Below are 26,519 nucleotides of genomic sequence, written 5' to 3'. Positions count from 1 at the left end.
GTAAGATACTAATTGCAATCCATGTCTAAAAATAAAACGACGTTGAGCGATGTCGTTCTTGCCAATTCGCGTCTGATATTCGCGCCTTGTCGTCCGAACGAACGAGCGCGACCTGATCCGTGTCCAAAGAGATCCCGAATGCCAGGGAAACAGATGTGTCGGAATATCGCGCGGAATTCGTTACCGCTCGATCCACGGAAGATAGAAACTTCAGAATGCTAATCCGCTGCACTTTCGACGTGCTGTGCACTTCTCCGTGTAATTTATTTACAACAGGTTCCGACGCGTAGTGGTGAGTAGAAGAGAAGGCAGTCTTTTTGCGCCGTTGCATCGTTAGTCAGTCGCGTGCACCGTCAGTTTTTCTCGGTAAACGATTTCCGGTTCGAGCGAGGCTTCAATTGGACCTTCACTTCGAAGCCAATTAGATTTGTGCTACCTTATGAAAAGCTGAAAAGCCGCAAATAAGAGCAAAGTGACTGGCGAACGGAGGCCATTCACGTAATAAATACGAGAGGAAGGGCCGCTAATTACGCGAATTAGTCCAACAACTCGCGGCGTGCGCTCTCGAGGGAACCGCTCTCGTTCCACTTATATGCTTTTACCTCAACCCGGCCATCCCTCGGTAAAGGACGTGGCCCTGCATATATATATATATATATATATATAGATCGGCATAAGAACTATACGATACATCAAGCACGACGAGCGGCGGTAAGGCTCAATTTAAGTGGACGGAATCGTAAGTGGAGTACTGGGACGAAAAACCGCCTCCCCGGATCGACTCGCGTTCAACGATCCTCCGCATACGCACGCGTGCGTATACGTGCGCGTGCACACGGGCAATTCCGATCCGTTAGATCGGAACGATCGGAGAAACCTTCGACCGGCCGCCACGACACGACGGCAAAGACGCACCGACAGAGATAGTCGCGCTACTTCCTCCTCTGTCCTCTGTGTATGTGCAGCAGCATGACCGGCCCTCTTTTTCTTCTTCGTCGGCATGAAAATTGCGGTACGCACATTCGCACCTTTTTCCGAACACGACCGCCCACCGCGCGAAACACAGCTGCCTCTCGATAATTCGATCCACCTCGTATCGCACCGCACTTGATCGATTATATCGTTCAACAAAGATAATTTTAATCGGTAAGATTGAGATTTTTGTCCGTTCACAAACATTGTCGCAATAGATTTTTTCACAATATCAACGCTTCTGCGATAATTACACGAAAAGAATATTTTTGCTAAAATATCTAAAAAATTTGGTCAGATACAGAACTGAAAATAATTTTGTCGGTCTATCAAAATATTTATGTAGGACGTTCAAATTGCCAGAATATTAAAAATTTTTACAAAATTATTATTGTGCTTAAGCATCTTATATAATAATTTCGACGATCCAACAAAATATTTTCAGGTCTATATCTGGTAAAATTTTTAGACATTTCAGCAAAATTATGATAACTTTCTTATAACTTCTATGAAGAGATCGTGTGAGAACGCGGTAGTAAGAATCACAAATTCAAATCACAACACAATCGCATAATTTTTTACAAAAATTATGTTGAATATTAATATATCGACAAGAATGTAAAATTATGTTTAGTGCTGAAGTTTAAAATTACGGTACTAAAGCTTAAAGAGATTCTCGACTTCATCTTTTGTGTCAGTCATCTCAGTGGTTGACATATTTCCGTTTAACTCTATTTTCTATATACGAACAAAATCATATTCCGTGAGCCAGATGACGCTTCCAGCTGCTTGTATGCGAAATTAAGTTGTCAGTAAAGATGATAACGTCACAGCGCGACCTATTAGATATTTGTCATTCAAAGAATAATTACACGTTGCACTTATTTATCATCGCTTTCGACACAAGTAAATGCAAGTAACATGCATTTTAACTCACATCTTGTTATTGTTATAAACATAGCGAAAAGTAAATTACATATTATTGCATTGTAAGATAAATATCCACTGAACATTTAAGAATTAATCGTTATTAATAACATGATTTTTTTAATGAAAATATTTTTTTTGCTTCCTGTATATACATAATTAAGATCAAATTTTAATTAAAATGAAAAGAGAATTTTGATTATCAACTTATAATTTAAATATTTTCGAAAATGTTCACACATACACGTGTGTGTGTGTGTGTGTGTGTGTGTGTGTGTGTGTGTGTGTGTGTGTGTGTGTGTGTGTGTGTGTGTGTGTGTGTGTGTATGCACATTGAGAAAAAGATTTCTTTATACTAAAAAAAAACTTATAAAAAAAGAAAAGATTGGAAAATTGGAAAACTAGAAAAAGGAAACTAATTATAAAATAAGATTAAATGTTTTATAAAGAAATACATACATATATATATATATATACACACACACACTGGAAAAAAAAATTGTTAACTTGACTAAATTTTTCAACTAGATTAAATTTGTTCAATTCAAGTATTTAGTATTTATATATTTAAGTTAAATATATAAACACTACAAATGTTTAACAGAAATATATAAATACTTAAATTGAACAAATATAATTAAGTTGAAAAATTTAATCAAGTTAGCCATTTTTTTTCCAGTATATATATTGTGTGTGTGTGTGTATATATATATATATATATATGTATTTCTTTATAAAATATTTAATCTTATTTTACAATTAGTTTCCTTTTTCTAGTTTTCCAATTTTCCAATCTTTTCTTTTTTTATAAGTTTTTTTGTTTGCGAAGCATAGAAATAAAAATACATACCTTACATTATTTCCAATATGATTCTTTAATAATATAAAAATAACAATAGATATTAATAATTTATTAAATTGTCTCAATATGTTAATAATTATAGAATGATGACTTACAATAATAAATTATAATATTTTGAATAAAAATTATATATATATATATATATAAAATTTATATATATATATATATATATATATAAACTTGCTTGTTTTCTTAAATATAATCTTTGTTACAAATTAATTCAGATATATGGACAAACATTGAAACATCTCTAGGTTTATCTGGTGCCCGTAACCAAACATTGAAATATTTATATATAAAACTAATTTAAATAAAAAAAAATAATGTGCAATATATTCAAAAGATTATTTTTAAATAAGAAATTAAGGCACTTTTTTTAAAAGTGAATAAAAATGCTTTTCTTTAGCACTACAAAAATACAAACTTGTTCTTAGTAAAATAATTGAGGATTAAAATCAATCATCTCATATGACATACATCAGTTTATTATATTAATTATTACATAACAAAATTTTACACAATTCTAAATTTTTAGTAAATATAATATATCAATAATTTCTTTTATTTATTTTGAGATTTACATTTACATATATTTAATAATAATTATTTTTTTCAATACACGATCGGAAATTGGGATATGTCCGGCCACTAGAACATTTTCTTACGTGTGTTAAATAAATCTCGATATAATTATAAGCGAAAGAAAACGACAAATTATTTATAACTTCTCTGTATTTATAACTTCTCAAAAAATAATTAAACTGGACACGTTCTTCTCAAAAAGCTGTATAACGTGAAATGATTAACGGGACAGGTAAACACTTGAGAATACGCACGTAAAGTGCGTTATGAGTAAACGATAGTAATGCCACCAGATTTCGATTTTCATAATCCAGCCGCGAGTTTTGATAACGCAATTGAATTCACGCGGCTCTCCCGCACTTTCATCGGCGGAGGGATTATGACCTCGGGCGTTTAACATGAAACGATATATATCTCCAACGGTGTACGGCCGGCTAAATTTATCGCTATCCCGCACGAAGGTGTACTTCATGCTGAGTTACACGGCGGAAGGGCCGCTAGTCTTCGCGCGGGTTCTCTGCACGCGCCGCGAAGAAGGTAATCTCTACTCCGGAAGTATTCAACGCGGATTAGTTTACCGGACGACAGCGGCAAAAATCACGAACGCAACAAAGTGCACGTTAAATCGCGAACCCCCGACCGTTCGAAACTTGTACCTGCGATGGCGCGGATGAATTACATTTTCATTTCTACCGCGACGGAACACGCTTGGAGGAACTCTTCTTCTGGCAAATGACACGTTGGCTTCGGCATTCCCCGAATGAATTTGAATAACGGGAGTACAATGGCAATAGCCGCACGTAACGTTACCGCACGGAGAAGTATTCCGACAAGCCGTCTTGCGGATTCCTCCAACTTTCCGCCGTGAATTCTTAATGAGATCACAATTCAATGATCGATGCAAAGAAATTTAAATGGAGTAAATTGGAGAAGAGAAGAGGAGAACGAAGCGGAATGCGGATTTGCGCGTACAGTATCGCGGTATCTATTGTATCGTAAATCTTCAGATAAGGTTAAATTTGTTGCAATAGTCTGCCAGCGACCGATTAACAACGGATAATAGAAAAATGATGACGGCTTTCTTATCTCATATATTAATGGCATTTAATTTTTTAAGCACATTATGATGACATAATTATTTAACAATACAATGATTCGTTCGATAATATGACATTTTCGCTATTATTTATTTATTCTCATAGGTAAGTTTTTAATAAAATCGACAATTTTTTCAAGATTAGTATTATTTTTTTTTTAATTATTATAGATGCACGGAAAGAACATTTTTGCTGACAAATCTAAAAATTTGGCCAAATACAGATCTGAAAATAATTTTATTGAGCCTTCTAAATTATTATATGTATATATTATGTATATTACGTCCTAATTTATTACTAGTAAATAAAAAATTATTATTATATTTAAACGTCTTACATAATAACTTCGATGACCCTTTTGAATTATTTTCAGACCTGTATCTGGCCAAATTTTTAGATTTGCTAGCAAAACTATTTTCACCGTGTGAAAAATGCTCAAATTTCGCAAATCTCATTATTTAGATAGAATTTATTAATTACTGTGTAAACATTAAATTGCCCTTACTCGACAGCTATAAGATTCATAATGATGACCTTGGCCCTTAATTATTAGCCTGCCATTGATCGCTGCTAGAGGATAGATCATCGTCGTTTAGCACGTTTAATGATTGTTTTACGGAGAATGTATCCCGACGTTGAACTCGACCTTATACCTTCTCACTTGATCGTGACTTACAGCAGCGATGTTCAATCATGCAAAGTGATGCTTCATCGACGAACGTGCGTAGAACGTGTAGGACTGAAGTGAAAATCATTGATAATCTTATCTTGGCGATAGCCTCTCCTTACAATTTATTCAACATTGATTTCAAGTTGTCTCGAAAATAGAATAGCGCAGTGACACAATTGGTCCTTTAACGTATTTCTATCTATCGCTTTATCGTTTATCCTGATGATTTATCCGTCCATTTATCGTCCATCTTGATCGATGTAACTCGAGTAAAAGCTTTTACCGTTTGATTCGACAGAAATAGAACTAATCGCGATAACTTCCGTACCCTCACCAGCGGAGAACACGAAAGTGACCTCGACCTTACCTCCATACCTACTTAAGTCTAGGTCAGGGTTTCCATCGTCTTCCGACTAAGAAGGAACGATTGTGCAGCTTCATTAGCCTGAGGAAACTATCTCGCGTCGTTCGCGCGAACTACGGGAATCTAATGGCTTATTACGCGAGCTCCATGATTAATCATCCGTTTCTCGTCCTAAGAATCTTCCCGTCAGCTTTCTCATCCGCACAATTTCTCGAACAGCCTGTCGCTTTTGCATTTCTAACAAGCAATCTCGAGGTGTAATTAGCGAAGACTATCGTCGCGAGGTATAACATAGGTGAATCATCGGGCTTTGATTAAAACTATTATTCGTTGTCGTTAAAAACTTTCGGTTGCAAATACATTAAACAATCAGGACGGAACTACCGGAACAACGATATGTCTGAAGACATATTTATCTGTCTGTTATTGAAATTGCTGCTGGATTATCGCGAATAGATCAGCAAAGCAAGTATCGTGTGAGAGCGGAAAAAGAAGAGCAGAGAAGGAGGGACGGATTTCATAGTGCTTTTAAAATGTAAATTTTGCGCGAAGTTACTTTAAGTAACTTTAATTTGAATTGCACACGGAATGCTACGTGTCCTGCGTTATGTATTTGGAACGTGGCGCAACGTCATAAAGTCACGAGATTAAATCGCGAAACTCGCGCAAAAACGCGAAGAAACCTGTTATTAGTAGAATAATTCACCGACAAACGATACTGCCGCTGAGTCCTGAATCCTTTGATGTTGATCCGTCAAATACGTACGCAATTTGCAAGAGAGAAAAATGCAAATACTTGGGCATAAAAGCTTCTACAATAAAATGCAAATTATTTGCAATCTCTTATTTTGAATATTGTAAAATTCCATTTGTCCCTGTGTAAAGTTCTATTTGACAAATATATAATCATATGGTCAATGATATTGCGTTATACGATATATAAAAAAAAAAACTTCCCCATGTTTTAAATCGACATGGGTTTTTCAAATAATAGTAAGAAATAAGACATACATATGAAGTAAAATAAACTATTTCCGCGAGCGGAAAATATCTCATTAACATTTATATCAAAATCTTATATCTGAGGATCATTTGTGTGTGTAGATATAAAACAGTTTATGTCTCTTTATTTAATTTGAGCTTTACGTACCGTCGGTTGCAGCTTATCAAATGCATTACCCGCGATTTGCATGCAAATGAGTAAACATACGAGATGCTAGATTGCAGAACTGTTATTACGCGCGAGAAGTGCGCTTGTTATTATCTGTGACGTGTGCAATAATGCCCGAAGATTGCGTTGGCCGCACGAAATATCGCTATTACAGATCGTACCCTATATTTTTTGCGCGATATACTTATTTGACATTCACGGGAACACATTCACTGGGTCTCCGGGTCAAGAAAGTAAGTCAAGCATCGACATAAGATGAGTCGACCACAATAACGGTGTCCAAAGCCTGACTCGAACTGACTCGAAAGAGCCAATCGTCTGCTAACCCGACTGATGATCACACGTAAATCGAGCGTAAATTGACAATCTGATCCGAGGTAAGATTAATTGAGAAGCAAACGCAATTATTTTTTAATTATACGATCCCGTTGCAAAGTAATCGTATGTAAAAATTAGACCGAAATATCAATCAACGATTAACAAATGAAGCTGAATCAAAATAGATCTGAATTAATTATCGTTAATATGTTTGAGCAACGATCATTTGTCATCTTTTGCTCTCACGTGATTGATCGAATATGAAAATATGAATTTTTTGAAGAACATAACGATAGACGAATCTATCCGAAATAATGTATAAAGATTATAAATTATGAAAGAGTCTATCTAAATTGCCTGAAAAAATGAAATTATTTCTTTTAACGCATTTAATTGCTGAGAAAGACTAATTAAAAGAAAGGCTACAATTTTCCACTTTATTACATTGTAGTAAAATAAAAAAAAAGAATTGACACACAATTTATTATGAAAAGTTAATAGGACTATAAACTATAGGAGCCATCATCTTTTATTCGATATATCGATGTTGAACATATCATACTAAGTTTATTGATAATTAACCAAAAAAAAAAGAGATAGAGAAGAGATAGAGAACGAGTCGAGCAGGTTGTCCTGTTAATAATCGCCTAGCGATAGCCTACAAATAGCTTAGCGATAACGTTTCATCCAATATTTATAAGGATTCAGTCTCTGTAATTATGTCTCTGTAATGATGATTCAAATGTCATTACAAAATGTTTTGATGATTACTTTTAATAAATTAGTTAAATGAATTTATCTATCATGTCCTCTTCTTCTAACTTTCTTTTTCCCTTATTTTCAGTTGACAAATATATCATACTTTGAAACTCGCGAAACAGATTTAGCAGGAAATGGTAGGCAACAATGTGCCATTATAATTTACTCGTATTTATAACTTAAAGAGAATCCAGAATTTTACATGAGAAGCAATGCAGGATCTCTATTATATTACAGTGATAAATCGCACGCGATTGAAAAGTTTTAAAAACAAAGATTCTTATTTCAAGGATGATATTACTGACAATTCAATTACACTTTTCAATCGTTTATTTATCAATCCCAATAATACAAGTTCGAACTCACGCTTAAAATAAGAATCTTTGTTTTTTAAAGTTTTTCAATCGCGTGAGATTTACCATTATAATACAAAATGTTGTAGAGATCCTGCATTGGTTCTCACAAAACAAGTCTTCTTCTTCTTTATTAAACGAGTCTATCTTCGTGATATTATCAAATACATTAATTATGTCACAAGTATTTTGCAATAACATTGTTGCGGTATCGCAAATAATAAAAAAAGTAGCGATGTCAAGCGTTCTAAATATATCAGTAACTTTTTACATACAGAATGAATTGTCATTATTAGTCCAATTAGAAAAAAATACCGCTACAATGTTCGATATGGTCTATTAAATACAGAAAGATTAAAGATTAAAGCAAGAAGATTTATTGTCATTTAAAGGAAATGATTATGCATTTCTATTTTAAAAATGATGAATGAAAATACAGACATCAGATATAACCTACAAGCAGAATCAATCTAATCTCTAAACAAGTTAAATTTCTAGTTAATCGCTATAGAATGATATATGACCTAGTTACGGCTGATAAATTAAAATAGAATAATAATAATAAGGATAATAATAAGCAATTATTATTATCGTTATTGAAGATTTAATGATAAAAATCAATCATAAAAATCAAACGCAGCCTTCATAGGGTAGCCCGTTGAATATTTTAATAAGAAACTAGTTATATACGAGGCAAAATAAAATTGACAATGAAAACGAGGAACGTGACTGCGATGTATCCGTCGTTTAATGAATAATTTACATTTTCTACGAGTTGCTCCGCGTGCACAAATAGCACCGACACGACAAGGAAGCCATTTCGATAGTATCTCCAGTGCGTGCTCCCGGCTCCACTGGGATATAAGTAAATGCCTTTCCACTTAGCATAACACACATTTACGAATCTGTTAAGTGAACGGGCGTTCACTTAACAGTCCGCTTCAGTTCTTGCTCTTGCTCTTGGGATTACGACTTTTAGCCATTACGCATGACATGTATCGCTCAAGCTCACCGAAACGTTAAAACGTGTTAAAGTTACATATAGTATGTAATTTTTATTACGAATTATTACGAATAATTTCTTCGCTCGAGTCGAGACGAAATTCGCCTTTTCGAATTATTCGTTGTTTACATTATATAAACCTGATTATATTTCAGTATCGCGAAACTATATATTGTATTAATATTTTTTTAAACATTCTTCTGGTTGTTGAGAGATAGAGAAATGGATTCGATACAATGGGAAAATAAATAAAATTTTAAAATTTTTATCTTCGGAGCTTCTAATTATCATTGTTAATAAGGAATAATATTTTTAATAAAACAAAAATACATCACAGGAATATTCATAATATCATATATACACCGAAAGAACAATTTTGCTGGCAAATCTTCGGCCAGATGAAAGTCTGGAAATAATTTTGTTGCACCATCAAAATTATTATATAAAACACTTAAATTCGATAATAATACTGCAAAAATGTTTTATCTTCTGACAATCAATTTAAATGTATATAATAATTTGAAAGTTCAACAAAATTATTTTCAAATCTGTTCTTGACTAAATTTTTAGATTTGTCTGTAAAATTATCCCTGTGTGTGTGTGTGTGTGTGTGTGTGTGTGTGTGTGCGCGCGCGCGCGCACAAACGCAAACACACACACACACACACACACACACACACAAACCGAGCACATAAATTTTTATAACGTAAATGCCATGTCGTTTTGTTACAACTCGTCTGTTAGTCCAGTTTGTAGAATTAAGACCAATGAATCTATTATCGTGGCTTAAAAAGATTTGTGCAGAAAGAATTTTTTCTGTTATACTCAATAGCGTCGCGTACAAAAGCGGTCTGAGAATTTTATTGTACTTGTTATATATAAATATTTTGCTGTCGAGAAGGTACTAACGAACCATTCATTCAGCTCTATAGGCAGTTAACTGCTCGGGGCCCGGCACTAAGTATATATCGTCGACCTTAATAATACAAATTACACCTCTGATTCGGCGATTAACCAGATATTCAATTGAAAGGCACGCTGTCGCAAATTCATCATTTAATAGATATTTCGAACGCATGAAATACGATGCGGAGGAGAGACGTTACTTTTCCTTGTTTTTCTTAATATATTTAATGTCAATAAAATTGCGCCGAATGAATGCATAATTCAACAGCTATTTGAACATCGGAGGCGAGCGACTGGGAGAGAAGCCGACCGCGACTTTACGGTATCGAATCTGTCATTAAGAATAATAAGCCGAACGAATTAATAAATTTTAGTGTTTGCACTTTAGTAACACTTGAAAATAGTTTGCTCTGATTACTGGTCCGTGCAATTAGCGATTAGCGGGACTTCCGCGCCAATTGGCACACGTCCATCATCGTCGCCTAGTTTTCCGTATGATCGTGATCACAGTGTTCACATAATCATCGGGGCATCTGAGCGCAACATGTAATGAATTCATTATCAGGTCTGTTTTACGAACGAAGCTGTCACGGCTGATCCCTCGTGCGGAACGTAAAGATGCGGCCCGTACAATCATCTTGATGTCATGCGATCGGTGGGCTTGCCCATCCGTAAAATGCCGCACGTTTAAGTGGATAACAGCAGGTGCATCCTGATGTTATTTAAATAACTCCTTTAATGAATCGTTATTTACTTCAGGTCGTCACTTATGAATTAACTTCGTTTCTGCTTAATAAAGTTCCAGCGTAAGAAAATTAATTGGATAATATTAAGGATTTGATTTTTTAATTTAAAATAATATATAATAATATATAATATTTAAAATTATATTGGAATTATGCGGATTGATGGATTAATGACAACTCAATTAATGCCGTGATAAATCTTAAACGGAATTTATTTAAATATATGACTTTTTATTGCTACAGCGTATCTCGAAATTATCTCAATTATTTTTCATTATACTTTTGAATTAAAAACTCACTAATTCTTAATATAGAGATGTGTATAGAACTCGATAAAAAATTAGAAATGTGTAAAAATGTAATGTCATGTAAATAAGTCTGTAGTATAGCAGTTTAAAGCAGAGGATGTTATTGCTCGATGAGAAATGATGGAGAAACTACACGCAATGCCGTCAATAAACGTCAGGTTGAACATCTTTTGCGAGATTATTGATCGTCGCATAAAATTATAGGAAATTGCAAACACATTTAATTTCTAACTAAACTAGCGGATACCCTATAAAATGTTTTTTCATTGATACAAAGATGTAGAAAATGATATAAGAAAATAACTTATTTCAAACTTGGATGTGAATTTCGATAAAAAAGATATTTTAAAACGTGACATATATATAATGAAATAAATATTTAAATTTGTTTGGAGATCATATTAAAAAATAAGTAAAAAAAATGTTCTGTTTGATAGATGTTCATTAAGGATGAAATTTTCATTTCTCAATTATTTGATATTTATATAATTTTTTTTTAGAAGAATTATTGAGCGGAAAATTATTAAATTGTCTTTGTATCAAACAAAATTGTGAATGATTTAATTCAGAACATATAATTATAAAGAGATCCTAGATATTCCGATATTTATGAATTAAAAAATCAACGAACCGAAATGCTTTTTTTCGAAAAGCATTCTTTATTAAAATATGCGATAATATCTATGTTTTGTATAATTTATTAATTTGCCATTCTATGTAATAAACATTTAATTATATCGATGATGTATTTTGCTTCTTAATTTACATTAGTATTATTTACATGTACATATAAAATAGTAATAATATTCTGTCGCAATTTTATGAAATAATTTCTAAAGATTTTGTACATGAAAGTTTCAGCTACAAAAAAGACTCATGTGAATAAGAGTTTGCTAAAAGACTTATCTTCACCGAGATTAATCTGACTCCAATCAGTTGCTTTTTTTTTTTAATTTAATCGAATTTTGCTATAATGTATAAATTTAAAAAGTCAACTCAAGACAATGGACGCCTCGGGACGATGAAAATAGTTTGCAATTTTCAAGGTGTGTGGGCCCGCGCATGCAACTGTCTCTCTCCTCGCTCATTTCTGCTTCTCTCGTCCCTCGCTACAAATTACACCGACAAGCGATCTAAGAACAAGGGGAACTGCTCTTGTTGAAGAATTAAAATCTCATCAGACCTTCCGAAAGAGATGATGCGCGCGTTCTTGCGAACAATTGAGAAAAAATGGAAGAATTAAGAGGTAAACGCTGAATCATTCTGATGTTCTGAATAGGAGAGCTATTTTGAAACTATCCTACGGAGCAATTATGCAAATTATACAATTACATTTAAATGCAATTGTAATTCTTGAGATTTCTCTCTCTGTCTCTCTCCCTCTCTCTCTCTCTCTCTCTCGTACGTAGGGAAGCGTCTCGTTGAAAGGGTTGTCGAACACATTGTTAAGGATTCTTTGTATCCGCGAAAACTCGTTCGCATCTTAAGCACTGAAAGAACGCCAATCACGGCGTTCTTTCGGTAGGAACTCTTCATTCTGAGAGTTTCTCAGGTAGAAAGGAATCCGGAAGTAAAAATCTCTCACGATCCACGACAAATATTTTCGAGGCCTCTCTTTCATGGCGTCCCATAAATTCGCTTATACTCGTGTCGCGCGTTTCTGCATAGTTCGAATACGCGCTTGCGTGATTTATCTTTATTGATGGCCTAATAAAATTTGCGACGTCGTGAAACAAGAATCGAGCTTATATGATGATGCGCGATTAGAGAGAAGTGATCTTGTTTTATAGCACTGAGCCATGTAAAAAGAGAGAAGTGATCTTGTTTTATAGCACTGAGCCATGTAGAAAGAGAGAAATAGATATACAAACCGAGACACTGATCCCAATAAATTATCCTCTATTAAAAGCGTAATAAAATTTCTCATGTATTGTGTTAATTGGAAAATAAATTGTGCCTCACGTTGGTGCTGGCATTAAGGGTATAATCATCGCGATGAATTTCGTCATAATTTATGTACATTCTGTGCCACGCGTTATTACTGCAGGGAATTCGTTATGTTTTCACTGTCGTTGATCTTGAAAACTCGCTTGCTGATTGAGATACCTGGTATGGTCACAGTAAACAATACTATCTCATAATCTAACAGAATGTGAGAAATAACTGTAATTCGTAATTTAAATGTGACAGTTACGTTCTTATCGCGTACGCGATCGCGAATTTTATGAAAAGGTAACTTTATCTAAATAAAATAGCGGTCAACGGTACTTGTAATTTATCAGTCGTCTCATAAGATGTGAATCGAAAGTTCCTTAGTGTGATATATAATTCTTACGAGTGAAAAAAATCGATCGACACCAAGATAATTTTGTAAAACAAACTCGACGTGACACATATCGAAATAAAATACGCTGTAAACGAAGGGAATTCTTTGTCACGCGTAAACTTTATTCTATCTCAACAAATCAGAATAATTAGTAGCGGCTGACGCCAGGTTTAACGCCAGGTTCAATCGCGCGCAATTAATCGCTCGGAACCATTATTTATAATTATGTTATTAACCACCGGCTATTAGCTAATTGGGAAATGAGCCGAACGATACGTTGAAATGGCTCGCTCGATAGAAAATGCCATTATCGTCGCGGTAACTCGAACTCGAAGAAGGATATTTCCCCGACTCAGCGGCGGTCGCGATGCATACCGAGCTTCATTATAGACCGCGGATCGGAAGTTTGTTACGACGACGGGAGAGGTGTAAGAGGGTTTCGCTATCGTTAAGAACACCGGCGGAATGTACTCGTTACTCGGCGGGCTCTCACGCGCGCTCGCATTCGCGCGAGTCCCTTTGCGCGCATCACCGCGCGTCCCGTGGATTTCCAGGCTCGTTTCGTACGAGCAACGAGTTTTAGCCGACGATTAGCATACTTAATTAGGCGCGTCAGTCCCGCTAACTCATCGTTTTGCGCGTTATATGTGCCCGGCCGAACACCCGAGGCGACCTATACGGGGCCCTTTATGCACTCTTTCTCTCTCTCTCTCTCTCTCTCTCTCTCTCTCTCTCTCTCTCTCTCTCTCTCTCTCTCTCTCTCTCTTTCACTCGCAGTAGCGTAACCATCGTCGGAACTCCGACTGCGAAACCATAAGAGACCCGTCACGTATTTCCCGGTTTGTACCGCGTGCATTCCGCGAGAGATAACAGCGGAGAGAAGGAATTGAGATGGAGTCCCGACGTTAGTTTATCTTAAGGTTACAAACAGATCTCATTTAGCGGTTAGTGTAGAAACAGCGGCCGCTCTGACTAGACTTCCGGAATTAAGTTAAGCCTCGCGACGCGATTGATTAGGAATGCTTCGTAGGATAGATAAAATGGCACGAGAAAAATATGTTTTGCGTAATGTTTCCCTCGGTATATCTCCCTCTCTTTCGATATATAAATCCAAATACTCGAAAGCGATAAAAAATTACACAGAACTACTGTTAGTGAGACGAGATTCCTCTTACGGATTGCGTTCATTCGCGATACATGGTTTCCCACGTTCGTTCGACATTCAGCTAGCCGTAATTACGAGCATTCGTTTACGTCACGCGTCTAGGTAAAAATCCGACGCTGTTACGCCGCTGAGCCACGCAAAAGGGCCATACAGCGGACGTAAATCGAGGAGTCGAGAGGAAGACGACCGAGATCGGTTCCGTGAAGTCGAATCGTGCACGATGCGAGCGTGCGAGAGATTAAAACGAAAAACGCCTCCTCCTCGCCCTCCTCCCACTCTCCTCCCTTTTTCCTCCCTGAAAAGGCGTATTTGGTCTATGGACGCCAAGACTCCCTGCGGCGGGTTCAATGGGTGCCCCTCTCAATCGACGCCCTTCATCGCGCAGAAGAAAGGGGAAGGTGCATGGTCAATATAACGCGTACTTGTATTGAATTTCGGTGAACCTCGTCGTTAATTTACTTGTTGCTCCTCGTTGCATTTCGCAAGAAGAAACGGTTTCTTAATCACAGTCATACTCACGGACCGTAACTTCCGTGTTTATCAGACTAAAGATCTGAATTTTACACTTCGACACATTTCAGATTAAATTACTATTTAGCCGCTTCTACGATTTATGTTAAATTCGTTGTTGCTTTTTCGATATATCAGCATTGCGTACTAACATATCTTTCTTCTTTTTACAACAGATTTGTGATTTTATAAAGAAATTATAGTCAAGTAGAACCGAACGATTAATGGCTAACTTTTATTTAGAAAAATTTTAGTTCAGTTGTGAATAAACTTAAATTGAGAAATCTCTAATAGAATGTGATTATACATGAAACATTGCTTCGAAATTGATGCACATTTGATTACAACCATGTTCCGTTTGTCGTACAAAATTGCTATTTTAATATTTCACGGCTTGAACTACTTCCAGTATCGATCCGATCCTAACGTTCTGCATGAATTTTAACGTTATATCCATCACTTAAGTATTTGTGGCAGATCATTAACGAGGATTTTACTCTCGATCGAGCGTTCTTCGTGGAGTGACGAATGGATTCGTCTGGTTGCGAATCTGGTTTTGTTCGCTTCTTAATTACCCATGCGTGAAGCGAGTAAATCAAATTGTCATGGTAACGAGCGCAAAAAGTGATGACAGTGTAGATAGTTCTCTATTTTTTTTTTTTTTAAATCGCGAAAGAAATTGAGACTAATACAAGAGAAAAAGACAATTTATTACAAAGAAATTGACACAACGAGAGAACTGCTTCCATCATTTATTAGCTTGTGAGAAAAATTGAACGTAATTCGTTATAGATCTAAATTAAAATTATCAAAAGTTAAAAATTATATTGACTATGTACTATGTGTCACCAGTTTATTCAAATTGTCCTGATAAAATTGATAATTAATAATTTTTGTCCTTATTATTTTTTTCTACGAGTATACACTTAAAATAACACGGTCGGTCAACACTCAGCATTCCACATAGTAGGAACTTTCAAATGTAATTCCGACCACGCGGCACTCTCTCTCTCTCTCTCTCTCTCTCTCTCTCTCTCTCTCTCTCTCTCTCTCTTTGTCTCGGTGCATCCTCAAAAGTGATACCGACCTTGAAGATAACCCAGCAGGACGATCCCGAGGACGAGCGAAAGCTGCCGACGCATCCTTCCGATACTGTCACGATGCTGCCAATGTGACGGACTTCACGAAACGATATCTTCGCGCAGGCGAGGCGAATACTGCTGGGGCCCTCGTCACTGAGGTACGACAGTCTTGCGGAAGTAAAGCAGAGATGGAGGGAGAAGAAGTATAAGAAGACCGAGGGAAGGCTCGAGGAAGAGCGTGCCGAAAGAGTCCGCGAGGCCAGGAGAGGAGGAAGTGCCCTCTTCGACCTCTATCGTCCTTCGAGGTCCACGAACGACTGAGGCGCACGAAGCGACGTCGGTCCGACTATAGCCTCCCCTTCCTACTTTCACGTGGCGTGCTCCCGTTTCCAGTGGAGGCACGGAATAGAGAGAGCCTCTCCATGGGCCATTTACCATTACCATCATTGTCAACGGCGACCGTCAAAAGAAGAGGAGGGCTACCGCCCGGTTGCGTGAGGTGGGGAAGAAACGTACCCTACCGACCCCTCTCCCGACTTCCTCCCGGCTTCCTTCTACTTCGTCACTTCTGGACGTACCGTGAAACGCATCGTTGAGTGCCGGGGAACACCGACTCGGCGTTTCTAGGTCAGCTTTTCCTCCTCCGTACCGTGAAACGTCCTTCTTCTGCTCCTCTTGTCGTTCTTCTTCGGCTACTTCTTCATCTTCCTTGATTTCTTCGATAGTTTCCGTTATCGCCCGTTCGGAAAAGAATCTCGCCCCACCACTCGCCGCGCGGTGGATTTTTTAAAGGCCAAAGATCTACCTCGCCCGCGGTCCTGACACAGATCGCGGATGATAACGAGGATTTGAGTACAGAGAACGAGATACAAGGACGAGAACGGGAGCCTCTCTTCGCGAGGTAGGCACGCGGCATTTGTGCCCACGTCCAGTTTTCTGACCGAGAGAAGAAGAGGAACAGATCGGTCTCGGCGGAGATTCGCACTGTCGATCGCACACAATGTACGCGCACCGAACACAAAACTCCGCGCGACACTTTGTCACGTCCGACTTTTGAGATCGAAGCGATGAACCGCGTGCGCTAATCGTCGCACATCTGCCGCATGGATATTGGAACTGATAAGAAGCCCCCAAGAGTCATGACGGTGACGCAGACCGAGAAAGCCGCACCGATAATAAAACGGCAGAGTAGGTCGAGCGATGCGTGAGACCGAGTGAACGCGAGGCATGGACCCGAAGCACTAATTAATTGAAAGTACGGCATTTTCATGCCTCTCTCGGAGGGGGGGGGGGGGGAGAGGGGGAGGCGAGAAGCCGCTCTCGTCTCCGACCGATGGGTCGCGACGCGAGGGCCGCGCGTACGCAATTAGAGGCTACACTTTCTAATTGGACTGTCGCAAAAAATATCGAAGGATTTTCTTGCTAACGATAGCGACATTAGTCTCCTTTCCTACTTACATTCTGAGCGCCTTACATTTCACGCGCGTGACGAATCCGCCGCGAATCCGACACTGCCGCCGCGCGATTGACATGTATTTCTGTCTTTTTGTGATCTCTCTCTCTCTCTCTCTCTCTCTCTCTCTCTCTCTCTCTCTCTCCCGAGAGAAATTCCGGAAAGAATTAAAACGCTGGAATGACTAGAAATTTAATGGTGCGATATTAACATTTTAAAAGAGGTTTAAAAGAGATAATTCAAAAAGATATTGTTAAAACTTTATCAAATCGTTATTACATTCTGTTTGATTATAATATAACAAGTTAAGGCCATTAGTATGCTTCATACTTTTGAAATTTTTGAATATTTTAGCGAGCCGATTATAGGCCTACTAAAATATTCAAAAATTTCCAAAGTATAATATTTTCTTAGATTCGATGAAAACGTTGTTTCCAACTAGTGCGGGTAAAAGGGGGCGCACGATCGCCGATCGTTGCCACACGAAAGTATGGCAGTGACCCGCGGGAGGATATTTCTGGAGATAAATGCAGTTGCAACCGAATCGTCTGGGCACATCGCGGGATCGGCGGGCGATCGTTCATCAACATCAACTGTCAGCGGTGGTGAATCGCAAAATGCTTGCGCATACACGTATATACGATATATATGCGAACGCGCAACATACGTCTGCGTTCTCCAATCCTTATCATTAACCCACTTGCGCCTTTAACGTCAATACTCGGTCTAAGGATAGCCGGCAGCTGTACGACCGATTTTCCACACTTTGTTCGCGCCTGCACCTGTAAAATCGAGAACGCGGGACCTGCAGATCTAATAGATCCAATATTTGTCTCGCGATCCTCGATCGGTTCGGCCGATCGAATCGATCTAACATCGAACGAACATTCGAGCCGGGACACGTTCGTCACTCACGTTGCACGTGCGGAACGAACGGCTTTCAATTATGATCAGCTCTTTTGTTCGCCGAGCACGATGATGATATCTGATTGCTCGATTTACCCTTCTCATACTGCGTCTTCCGCAGTGTTTATGACGGCAAAAACGCGTGATACCCTATTCTCGCGAGCAATGAATTGCGTCTCGCACGATTTGCGTCGAAATCAATAAATTTTTGCTAAACCAAACGGCAAACAGTCCGGAGGAAGTTGACAAGCGGCTAAGCTAAGCGACACATCCGAATGACGTAGCCGGCGAACCGGCGATATCTTTTGACAGGATTGAATTTGAATGGAGTCATTATCTTCCATAATAAACGGCTCAACCGCCGCCTAGCTACCTTTCTTATACCGAGAAGCCGCCTTACATGGTTAGCTAGCCGACTATCTTCTCTCGTCTCGGGGTCCGCTGCTTTTGTTCACAACCTAATTTTGTGATCAATTGCGATCGACCCTCTTCCGCCGTGGTTCTCATCTTCGCCATAACAGTCCTGAAGAGCCAGACCTTTTCAACTTTTACAGCGTATTTGGCAATAATAAAATTCTAAATTAAACTAAATATTATTGCATTATTATCTCATTCGCAATGTGACGAAAATGAGATTTTTGTGCCATCATTGTGAAAAAAAAGTTTCTTACAAGTTTCGATACAATTTTAAGATTTTGAAGTCGCTAAATCCGAATATGACATCAGAATTTTATAATTCAAAATAGCGGATTCAATATGGGGCATCAAAATTTGAAAAAATAATTGAACTGTGATTATAAATTTGATCTGCCATTTAGAATAACAAAATTCTGACATATTTTGATCCAGCGATTTCAACAATTTTGACGTATTCATAATCCATCTATTTTTCTAAATTTTGATGCGTCATATTGAATTTGCCATTTTGAATTTTGAAATTTAGATGTTATATTTAGATTCAGGACAATCATTTTTATAAAAATTCAATTATTTTTTCAAATTTTGATTCGCCATTTTGACTTTGGAAATTCTGATATTATATTCGGATTCAGCGACCTCAAAAACCATAAAACCAAGTTTCATACAAATCACAAAATGGTAAATCGACCTTTTTTTAAATATGCATGTATGCTACATTACACACTTGTGGCACGTATTTTTTAACGCACATATGCTACATATACTATATGAGGATAAAATGTTTTTTAGAAGTGATTAACTTTTTAGAAGTGATTAATATCAATTTTTAGCAAATTTCTTAATTTTAACAGAACACCTGATCAGTTTCTAATTAACTTTTTCCTATTTCTTATATTTCTTATATTTCATGAAATTGATTTCTGGATAACTCAATTAAAAGTGTGTAACTTTTTATGTTCATTTAAAATTCAAAATAATTTGGGATAAATTATTTATTCAAAATTGTAGGGTTCGTATATTATTTAGGGAGAGAAAAAGCAAAAAGGATAAATTCAGCGGTAATATTCTTTGCTTTTGGAACTTCAAAGTGTTAGCGGAAACGTCAAACAGTTTGCCACGTCCGAATTAACTGCGCAAATAGTATGCATACTTCGCAGAATCGAATAACCAGTTGGTATGTTTCTGAGCGTATCACGCAAATTATGCATTCTGCCTGGCAGAGCAACCAAGATGACTGAAAACTATTTCCGCGCTCTCAATATACAATATATATGTATATTTCAACCAGAAAACTAATTTAATGATGCGAATAGGACAACGAGAGGAGTTAGCCTCTGCCAGAAAGTGTGATCCACTTTATTGGCATGTACACATGCACATGCACACGAGGTATCGTAAATTTATCGTAATATTATTTCGCTTATCGAACAAAGTCATTGGATGTTATTTTAATTTTGTGAACAGAATGCTTTAATAAGCAGGCTAAGCAGAAGGCATATCTAATCGCATTAGTACACCTCGAGATTGTACGACACAGTTGTTGCCCAAAGAGATCCCTAAGACTGCAGAAGTGAACGTTTCCGTAGAGTGTCTGGAGTCGTATAATGCTTCAATAAACACCAGATTCCGAGTAATCGACACGAGGAAATTACAACTTAACATTGATGTGATATATCACGTAAATGGAATCGGATACTTGTTATCCGTATTACAACTCTAGCCGCAAGTTTCTAATCTAAAATATCTCATATCTCGCGACTATGGACTTATAGTTAAGACATGGCGTAGCGCATTTCACGATCAGGCCATTTACGATTTTCCGACTGTCCACCGGACAAGCGGTTATTAGCTGCTCTAATTATACGGACATTGATAAAATGGCGTTATTGCCATGTTTATGTGCAGCGCATTACGTAGCCACGCGCGAGTTCGAGTCGAAGTTGATACCATAAAATGTTGCCGCGTTATCCCGGTCCAGAGTATGGGGTACCGTTAAACCAGATCGTCGTTAATTGATATCCATCTATAAATAGTTGAATAGAATTAAAAAATATACGCGCAATAATGCATTCATGCCTCTGGCACGCGAGCTCGAACGATTTGTTCGCGGATGATCCAATTTTCTCGCTCGATTTCAGGAGAGTCGAATCACGAATTTATTTTCCCGTTCCCGCAATAGTGACAGCAGCAGATAAGCATGTTAGTATTTCGAGGTGAAAAGAAAGAAAGAGATCGAGGAATTAGAATTTGACAGACTGATTACTTAACGATTTATTACTTACAGCCGGTTTCAACGATATTGGTTAACCTTAACCAGCTGATCTAACTGCTTCCTGATCTCTCTCTTTCTCTCTCCAGTTCTGTTTCTACAAAAAGTTGAAAAAAAGTTGGGGTGATAGTCCAGTGCAAGAAAGGTATCGGTCGTTCGAAATGATATGAGGAGAAAATCTCTCGTCGCCTGGTATAAATAAAAAGTCGCAGATAAAAATATCGCGTCTTTTAAATTCCGCATGCGCACCGCATCCGGTTTCGTTGCGCGCGCACGCTCGTTCTTTCTGTCTCTTGAAACAACGTATCTCCCATGAGTACCGCAAAAGAAAATAAAACGCTCGCTGGGCATTGGGCAAGGAGTATCTTCTCTCGGCTCTCGGCGGGACGCGACAGATAAATAATACGGGATGACAGAAAAAAAGAGTCACGCATGCATGGCAGCCTCCTCGCTTTCTCCTCCTTCTTCACGAAGACGCGAATCTGCATGCATTAAATAAACTGACTTCTGACAACAAAGACAGTTCCTGGACACCATATTCGTAATTATACAGGACAACTTGTTAACTTTTTCGCCCGGGCAGGACGGCGAAATACATCGTGAGCAGCCTTTGATCTTCCTCGTAAGACTTAATCGTCGCCAGAGTAAAATGTTCCTTTAATGAACAGGTTAACGGTTCAAATGTAAGGGGAATTTTTTTTCTTAATTTCATAATCCTCGGATGATTTTGTCGAGCGTGAGATAATCCGAGCGACGGAAATCGATTTCTGCAGTGCGATAAACGGCTTCTTGATTACGAAAAAGAGTGCCTCGCACCGTGATCGGTTACATTCCCCTCTCATGCCTCATTGACATAATTATTGTTTCGCGAAATATATCTATACACCGCGCGCGCGCGCACAGAAATTCCCTCCTTTGGACCGGAACGATCCCGCGATAATTACGAGAATGCCTAGGTCATGTGTGCATCAATGTCACACTTGTGCAAAGCGCATTCGTAATCGGACACTTGAATCGTAGCCAAGATGAACGGCGCTAATCACGCCGGTGCACGCCAGCTATGTAAAACGCGGCCGCGTACATTCCGTACCTGCTCGATAAAACCGCAGAATACGCGATTTCGACGCTCTCAGTGTGTCGGAAAACGAGTTAGTCAAAGGATTTCGATACTGAACCCAATAAACACTCGCTGGTATAAATATGACATAATATTATATGTAATAGTGATTTGGAATTGGTATAGATATAAGAAATATATGATTTGTATAGTGTATAATAGTATATGTTTAAAAATTATAACAAAAAAATTTTAAACGTTTTTAAACGTTTTTAATAACTTCTCTGATTTAAATATAATATGATATTCGTATAAATATGATTGATATAAGAAACATATTAAAACTCATAAGTATCATACAGTGGAGTAAAGGAGGGATTAAATAAACGGGATTAAATAGAAAAAAAACACATTAAATAAATGTATACAATCAGTGAACATCTACTTCTTTTCTTACATATCGTATAATATATATACATTTTTATACGTTTCTTATATCAATTCGTGTATATTGAGAATCCACTAGATGGTATTTCCTTTTGCAGTTAAAAGACGGCTCAATTAGATACACATATGCATAATATCTCTGATAAATATATTTGTACAAATATATTTTGCTACGAATACATTTTTGAAATCTTTTATACGATTCTACGGATTACGCATAACTTATATTATATTTCTTATGCCGATCCGCGTTTATTGGAAATTAACTGGCCGGCCGCAACGTGTCGAACGCACCTCCGCACGCGTTAACGCGGCAGGCAATTTCGAATCGAATAGTAACGTTGTCTAAATTGAATCGTCCGTTATCGCGAACGTCAATTCTCTCCGGGATTCTGGTCACCGGGTCATTGGTTTGGGCGGTGACTCGTGAGACGCTAAGCGGACGCGTCGATATAGAGATCAAGCGTTCTACCGACGTGCCACGCCGCGTTACGCTCTTACCTTCTCGCGCATTTCCGTTCGTAGCATTCGTGTAACGGCATAATCGCCGCGGTTACCGTGATTGAATCACGCTCAATTTTAACACGCGGTAATATTATGCCTCGCCGATGCAATCTGCGTTTCTTTCCCCCCCCCCCCCTCCCCCGTCTTGTATCTCGAGACATGCGTCTCGCGTTCGCGTATCGCGTCCATTCCTCGTCCATTCTACTCTACGTTATACCAATCTGCTTTAATTCGCGGCACACAATCAAATTCGCGGAGAGATGGTGCGCCGAAAGAAGATCGCCGCCGAAATGTGTTTCACGTTTGGCAAGTGGTCGGTGTCAAGTCGTCGAGGGCATCGACGATTTGTACACGCTCGTTTGACGGCTCAAGAGAATTAGCACGCCTTCTCGACGGGTTTGTGCGAAATTTCGCGCGATTATTCAAAATTCCCGTATACGTATGTCCGCTCGCTCGTCACGTCGTGCATTGTTGCATTGTATCGTCGTGCATTATTGTCGTATCCTCCTTGACCACCCACTCGCAATCACTGCACCAGCGGATGCGCGACGACACTTGAACGCGGATTAAATTGCGCTCAATTTGCTTAAGACATATTTCAAATCTGCTTCACGACTCGTGTTCAATCGCCTGATGAAATAAGATTCTCGCTCCTTACGACTTGTCACCGCACGTGACAAAACGTGACAAAAGAACACGAAAGCACAAGTGTAACAATAAGGAGTCAAACACTTTGGCAAACTCTTGGGAGCAGCGCTCCCTTCGTCTCCTTAAGACCAGGGGAAATAATCGCAGATGCGTTTCAAATGCGTGGCCAAAGTTTTTATGAGTAGGCACGGATCGATGAAACGTGTGATAATGCTGCAGGAATATCACATTATAACCGCGTATATAATTTGCATGTTTTGCCGATCGTTCGCCTGCGGCCCGATACTTCGAAGCCGCTCTCACCGTGCCTGATCTACTTAATACATTATTTCCTCCGTATTACAATCTTCTTTCATTCGGCTCCACGCTGTAGAACGATGTAGACCAGCGTATTCTTCGCCAGTTCGATGATATAATAACGAATATCGTATTATTATATCGTCATGTCATGTGCTTTGCGCAATATTACATTTATATTCCTGTACTTAGAAATTAGGACAAATGATACTTTACAGTTAAACGGAATTATTAAAATTACGGAATAATTAAAATGCTCAGAAGATTAAAAATTAAATAAGGAAGGGCAAAGCAAGACCAACGTGCTGACTTTTAAATATAATTACAAATTACGAAAATAAATTATATAAATAATGTAGCATAGAAAAAAATTAGTCTTAGAACAGGACAGATACATTCATATATAAGAAAATTACAATCTTCGTATAGAAGATTTTTAGTCTTGAGTCGAGCAAACATAATACTTGCATCAATTCAATCAAATCAAGACTAAAATTTTTTATATGAAAATATTTGTCTTGATTTAAGAATAATTTTTTTCTATGACTCAGACTGTGCTGTTTCAAATCTCTCAAAGAAGATCCTCAATATTTAGCCAATAATCAAAAATAATCCAACCGTAGGAATAAAAAAATTGAGGAATATGTTTCCGGTTCCATCGCTTGTAAATTCGCCACTAGATTGTCTATAAAGATAGTCAAAATATATAAAACATAAAATTCCGAATCGTCAGGCAGAAATTTTCTAGCCATTTCTAAAACATAGAATAAATAATCTTAAATATCTATCGTTCTCATTCAGGTCGTCGCAGATGGTCTGTGTCACGTTTGAAAATGTTGTCTGAAGACTGAAAAATTTATTCCTAGATAACTCTTCTAGGGGGGAAACAGCATGTTCGTCTTAACAAAACGCGCGCGGAAATGTTAGACGCAGATGTTTGAGGTTGTATAAAACTTGGTTAATCAGCATGGAAGCCGCATGTGAAAACGGCACATGCGGTCAAATTAGCGGCGACACGGTCGAATATAAGCGTAGTCACCAACTTACGCACGCGCGTGTGCGTGCCGACGAATACGAGACGCAGGTGGACTCGTGGCTTTCGCTGCTACCGCCAGTTCTTCAGCCGGGACGCCAACTTTTACGCCTAGAACTGCCGAGAACTCGGTCGCATTCGACATTCGACGATGCATTCGGCGAATGCGACGGCGCCGAGAGGAGCGCGAGCGCGCGCCTTCGTACCCGCACCCTTTTCGTAACCGTTAATTCAGCCTCCTTTACCACGGGCACGAGTAAAGAACGAGATTTATCCATTACGCCCAGGCGACTAATTTATAACTTTGTCCCGCGTATCCAATTGGGAGCGTCGAACTCGTTCCGACCAGAATCTTTAATGACCGCGCAAAAAGGACCTTTCTCCCTTAATGCAAGCTTTGACTTTTATCTCAATTGGATTATCTTTCATTTATTTAAATTTGTTGTCTCGTAATACAGATATATAAATGAGCCTGGTAATGAGCTTATTTTTAAATATTTGATCTGTGTAATTGTTTAGTGAGAAACTGTAAAATTTAATTTAGATAATAATTAATGTCAGTATTTAAGATGGAATTCTTTTCGTAGTTTTACACGCGGCACTACTAGAAAAAGGCGTTTGAAGAATTACAATGTCTATATTATAATGTGTAAATATTGAGATATATATATATATATATATATATATATATATATATATACATCAAAATATACAATGTATGAAAAATCATAAATAGAATTATACTTTGAAATCTAACTTGAATCATCTAAAGTAGATTTAAATATTATATCATATAGTAAAGCCACTTAATTAAATTTTTTCTTTTATTAATTAATAACATTTTCCTTAATCACTATGGGAACGACATATATAGATTAAAACTAGTTTTATCTGCAGACTATAATGTATGCGACTATAATTCATAATAATGATTTATTTCACGATAAGAATATTTGACCAACGGTAGATAAACTAGATCTTAAAATTTAATTCATTAATACCCTTACATTACATACATTTTTACTTTTTGTGATAGCGCAATACACGTCTCAGAAAAAGTGTATTAAAAATATAAACTAATTAATAAATAAAAAAAATGAAAATAAAAATTAGATTCAGATATGTATTTTGTATATGACATAACAAAAATTATATTATTTTTTATTCATATCTTTTAATAAAATTTAAAAAAATTCTCATAATCGGAAGATATGACAATTTTCTATTACTACATTAAAATATATAAAATAATTAAAGATTATTAATATTACCGACTGTTGATATAACATTTTCGATCACTGACATAAATATTTGAGCACAAAATAATGCGATATAAATACATGACTTTTTATTATTAAACATAT

At 37.4% G+C, this 26,519-nt stretch overlaps 1 protein-coding gene across 1 annotated transcript in view; it reads right to left on the bottom strand.

Moving 5' to 3' along the window:
• LOC105433629 (serine protease inhibitor dipetalogastin) overlaps positions 1 to 17,176 on the bottom strand; it is a 34,142-nt gene extending 16,966 nt beyond the window's left edge. The window contains exon 1 of the mRNA XM_011649031.3: positions 16,127 to 17,176. Within this exon, the coding sequence (XP_011647333.2) occupies positions 16,127 to 16,181 (55 nt within the window). The 5' untranslated portion in view covers positions 16,182 to 17,176. The remainder of the gene's footprint in view (positions 1 to 16,126) is intronic.
• Between the last annotated feature and the right edge of the window lie 9,343 nt (positions 17,177 to 26,519).

The sequence above is a fragment of the Pogonomyrmex barbatus genome, unplaced genomic scaffold, assembly GCF_055798465.1.
Source record: "Pogonomyrmex barbatus isolate J1 unplaced genomic scaffold, ASM5579846v1 scaffold5, whole genome shotgun sequence".
Classification (NCBI taxonomy): Eukaryota; Metazoa; Arthropoda; class Insecta; order Hymenoptera; family Formicidae; genus Pogonomyrmex; species Pogonomyrmex barbatus.
The sequence above is the reverse complement of the archived record's forward strand: the minus strand, read 5'-3'. Positions and strand labels throughout refer to the sequence as shown.